This window comes from Trypanosoma conorhini (assembly GCF_003719485.1).
Source record: "Trypanosoma conorhini strain 025E chromosome Unknown Tco_14.4_contig_00471, whole genome shotgun sequence".
Taxonomy (NCBI): Eukaryota; Euglenozoa; class Kinetoplastea; order Trypanosomatida; family Trypanosomatidae; genus Trypanosoma; species Trypanosoma conorhini.
Genome location: NW_021704560.1, coordinates 10,411 through 15,042, shown reverse-complemented (window position 1 = coordinate 15,042; position 4,632 = coordinate 10,411). Strand labels below are relative to the sequence as shown.

Below are 4,632 nucleotides of genomic sequence, written 5' to 3'. Positions count from 1 at the left end.
AAAGTGTTAAGAAAACAAACAAAAAACGTGGAGTTTGCTTTGATGTGGGTAGTTCAGCCTTCTTGCCCAGGCATATGCGTGCATCGAACTTTTTTTTCTTTTGCTTTATGGGATTGTGAAGTATCATTATTATTGATTTGATTGGACTTGACCCATTATTCCTCCACCGTACTCCCTCCTTTTCTCCACTTGCGTCCTACACATGCATACATGCATCTGTGAAGAAACACACACGCGCACACACACAAGCGAAAGAGGAGAAGTGGTGGCTAGTGGGGCCGACTGAAACCGACTATGCCTTTTGTAGCCTCCACAAGCAAGCAACCTACAGCAGTGCTGGGCGCCGTTTCCGGGTTCTTTTTGGGCAAAGATGAGTCCTTAGTGCTTTTGAATCGACTGAACTTGCTTTCGCTCTACAGCGAGACGGATGACTCGCTCGAGCACCTTAGTGACTTTGCGCTGTTTGCGTCTCTGAAGTACATGGAGGCCCTGCCACTGTTCGATTCCAAAGGCTCTGGCAGACATGTAGTTTTCCTGTTTTCTATCAAGCAGGAGGTTGCCATTGTGGCATTTGAGCGCAACGGGGCGGGAACTATTGAAATGGTAACCTTGTTCCACGGCGACGTTGACACTTGCTTTTACCAGGAGCGGCCGGATAAGACATTCTTGTGCTGTTCAGGGGTTTACCAGACACTTCACGATGACCTTCTTCCTGTCGTCACGTTTTCTATTCACAACGGAAGTGTTTTTCTCTTCGACGTCGCCGCTGCCATTGCAGCCTACGGCGGGAAGTGCAAGAATGCATCTCATCTCCTCAACACCCTCTTCTCCCCTGAGTACGCCCAAAATGTGTTGAGAAAGCAGAAGAAGCAAACCCTTTTCACCCAAGGGCACCTCAGCGCCGCGGAGTTGGATGTGCGGAGCATGGCCTTTGGGCCCAACCACAGCGAAAAAAATACAGCTGCTCTCTACCTTCTTTACGCGGATGCTTCCTCAAAGGCGCACGTGTCTGAGTATTCCATTGAGCTTGGTATGAACGCGGGTCAGGGTAGTGCACAAACGAAACCCGCATGGCCGTGGCTACCAGACACCGTGGGCATATCTCCCAGAGGCGATATTTTTACAAGGAGGACCGTGTTTTTGGCAAACGTCGAAACGAATGCATGCCTCCTACACGTGAACGCCGATGGACTGTTTGTACTCGGGCCGCAGTTGATCACGTTTGTTTCTTTGAAGACGGTGGTGACCCCGTCGACGTTGTCTAAACACGTCACTACGCTGGCGTTCCCCCCGTTTAGTGCCTACGTGGAGCCCGTTTGTTGCGCCTCACTTCCCACCCGAGATTTACTTATTTTGTTTTGGGATGGAAGCTGCATTAAAACCAGCGTAAAGGAAGAAGCTGAGAGTTTGAACCCAAGCAAAATAGTGCTGGTGAATTTCACCATGCCTTCGCTGCGCACTATACCAAACTCGCTTGTACTTCTTCCTCGGGGCCACTGCGTCGTAGGCTCCCGCATGACGCATACACTTTGGTTGAAGTGGTTCACCGGGGAACGTGGGGTTTTGCTGGAGAATTGCGGACCAATGTTTGACCTGACTGTGGCGGTCGATGGCCCTCGCATAAGCGTCGTCGCGAGTACCGGTGTGGGCCTTAGTGGCGGCTTAAGTCTCCAACGGTCCGCTGTTAACATCTGTCAGGATGCTTCCATGGTCAACCTTTCAGATGTTACCCGCGTATGTGCTGCAGGAGATGCTATTATTCTCTCTTTCCCTGGGTATAGCCGAGTTTGTCAGTGTCAAACAACGCCAACTGTGATTGTTCAAGAGCTTTCTGAGACGCCGTTTGACAGCGCAAACGAGACTCTGACACTGGTGTATGACCCTGAGCGAGACACATTTGTGCAAGTGACCTCAGTTGGGGTGAACGTTGTGAAGGGCGGTCACGGAGAGTATATATTTCGCAACGATGAAGTGAGCATCCACCACGCACATGCGAATGCCGATTTGGGATTACTTGTGTTTTCAAGCGCACGATTTGTATCCGTCTTGGATGTCACTACACTTCTTCTTAAGGCGTCTATTGAGCTGGAAAATGAGGTGGCATGTCTGGCGATTACGTCCTTGTACAGTTTTGTGGTTGGGGAGTGGAACTCTGGCGCCGTTTGCCTCTACGATGTGCAGGACGGCCATATTGTATTAAAGGGTCGGACGCTCTGCTCTGCAACCCCGTGTTCCGTGTGTGTTCTCTCACAACTTCATACTTCCCGCCTCGTCGTTGGGTTGCTGAATGGATGCATCGCTGAGATTCCTTTGGAGGCAATGTCAATGGGGGGTGCAGCGCAGGAAACACTGATTAGGATGCAGCCGGTGCAACTGTTTAATTTGGAAAGCCATAATGCGGTTCTCTGCCTTGGCGAAGTCCCGCTCATCGCCATTCTCTGCGATACAGGCTTTCAACTCACTGGAGTTGATTTTAATGATGTCGCGGCCTGTGCTGTTATTGACAACCCCCGCATTGCCTCTAAATACATGTTCTTTTCGCGCAGTGAAAAAACCCTTGTGTTTGGAAACATTGTGGATCTAAAAAATTAAATTCCCGTTTTCTTGGATTGAATGCCACTGTGACTCGGGTAAATTACATCGCGTGGTGGAACCTTTTTGTGCTCGCTCTTCGTCGCAACGAAAAGGATCAGGTGCTGCTGTTGATGGGGCATGAGTTGGCGAATGCGTGGGCTCCGCAAAAGGACGCTGTAGCGATTGAGCTACTGGAGAATGAGCGATGCGTTTTTCTGGAGCCTGTAGTTCTTGGGGGCACCAATGAGTCCCCGATAGGGAACGCAACGGAGGGTGATAAGGCACTACTTCTGGGCACCACTTTTGCCTTTCCAGATGAGCCGTTGTCGCGGTCCAGTCGCTTCATATGGTATTCAGTCGAGGAAGGCCAGCTGATCTCCGAGCGCCCCCAGTTGCGGCAACTTGGTAGCAAAGACGTTGAGGGGGCATTGCAGTGCTGTTGCATTGTTCCAAATTATAGTGGTCGAATAGCCCTTGGAATAAATGGCTGCATATCGCTGTATAGTTGGAACGCCGCGGACGCGGTTTTTGTGGCCGAGGAAACAGTTTCCGTCGGCACCATTATCACCCGTCTACAGCCTATATTTCAACAAGAGGCCTCTTACCTAGTGGCGTTTGACGCTCGTCACAGTTGCTTCTTTATCCAGGTGGATGTTATTCAGGGGAGCCTGAAGATTGTCGCTCGTGACACGGAACCGCGAGGAGTCATGGATGGTGTTGTGCTTCAGTCGGGCAAAACCAACGACATGTGCTTTGGCGACGATTACTACAACTTTTATTGCCTCTCTCGTGGTGCCCCGGCGCCGTCCAGTTCTTCAGACGCGGCGTCCGCGACGGCGGCAAGCGGCAAACTGAAGACGACCGCACAATATCACTTGGGGGACATGGTGACGGCGATGCAACTAGGCAGTTTTGCGCCCTGCTGTCTTGAAAATACTGCAGTTCCTGTCCACAATGCCCTCATTCCTGGTATTTGTGGCCCACAAGTTGTGTTTGGGACGTCGCATGGGGCCCTTGGTACGATAACCCCTGTGTCGAACGAAACCTACCTGCTTCTAAAGGCTTTGGAGGTGGCTGTCGCGTCGGCAGTTCCAGCGTTGGGAGGGTTTGAGCACGCTGCGCACCGAGAGGTTCTTCGCGCTGGTCAAGAACGCGGGTATAGTCGGAATGCCTCATTTGAGAATGCAAGCTCTAGCTCACCGGAGGTTTTTAAGCAGCGTCGGAAGCGCTATATCTCCAGGTGTGTTTGTAGTGGAGACTTGGTTGAGTCTTTCTTGAGTCTGCCACAGACCGCTCAACAGCGCATTGTGCGCGAGGCCGATGAGTGCATTATAGGCTTCTTTGCCTCCATGAACTCCACTCTGGAGGAGTTTTTTGAACAATCCGACTTGGACAGGCCGATCGCTGGAGAGCGCAACCTTCACGTGAGCGAGTGCAAGGCCATGGATGGCGTAAATGCCCTCTTCTCTGAAAAGGGTTTGCCAACCCTGCCGCTAACGAGGGAGGCCGTTAAAGATTTGCTTCAAAAGATGCGGCGAATTCACTAAGAGGCACCCGCATGAAGGAGGTCAAAACTCAAAGAAGAAAGAAATAAAAGTGTCAAGAACACTTTTGGTGTTGCTGCAATGGACCAATCAACACGAAGAATTACACCCGTAGTTCACCTTTTTTGGTGTGTCGTTTATGGGTGTCTCCCCCCTCCCCTCTCTCTCTTCCATGTTATTTGTGTTTCTGTTTTCTTACCCCTCTTCGTAAATTTCTCTCCTGCCGTTTTTATGTGCTACTTTTTTGTGTTCTTGTTTGTTTTTGCCGTTGTTGTTTCCGCAAGGTGTCTAGTCATTATGAAGTACCTCGCCGCGTACGCCCTTGTCAACCTTTCCGGGAAGACTCCCTCAAAGGATGCAGTTGCGACTGTCTTGAAGGCTGCCGGCGTGCCCGTTGACTCTTCCCGCATGGATGCACTGTTTGCCGAACTCGAGGGCAAGGATTTTGACGCGGTGTGCGCCGAGGGCAAGGCGAAGCTCGTGGGAGGAGCCGCAGCCTCCGGTGGCGCTCCCG

At 51.3% G+C, this 4,632-nt stretch overlaps 3 protein-coding genes across 3 annotated transcripts in view; all 3 read left to right on the top strand.

Moving 5' to 3' along the window:
* Positions 1-294: 294 nt before the first annotated feature.
* Tco025E_06736 (putative damage-specific DNA binding protein) lies at positions 295-2,592 on the top strand (the record flags this gene model as incomplete). Its single annotated transcript, XM_029373608.1, has 1 exon — positions 295-2,592. One exon carries the CDS (start codon positions 295-297, stop codon positions 2,590-2,592), a length of 2,298 nt encoding a protein of 765 aa, XP_029226284.1.
* A 113-nt stretch (positions 2,593-2,705) lies between these two features.
* On the top strand, positions 2,706-4,121 carry Tco025E_06735 (putative damage-specific DNA binding protein; the record flags this gene model as incomplete). The annotated part of the gene is made up of 1 exon (XM_029373607.1): positions 2,706-4,121. The coding sequence occupies one exon, from the start codon at positions 2,706-2,708 to the stop codon at positions 4,119-4,121; it is 1,416 nt and encodes a 471-aa protein (XP_029226283.1).
* A 294-nt stretch (positions 4,122-4,415) lies between these two features.
* Tco025E_06734 (60S acidic ribosomal protein P2) overlaps positions 4,416-4,632 on the top strand; it is a gene marked incomplete at both ends in the record, with an annotated part of 627 nt that continues 410 nt past the window's right edge. The window contains one exon of the mRNA XM_029373606.1: positions 4,416-4,632. This exon is cut by the window's right edge and continues 410 nt beyond it. Coding sequence (XP_029226282.1) covers positions 4,416-4,632 — 217 coding nt within the window.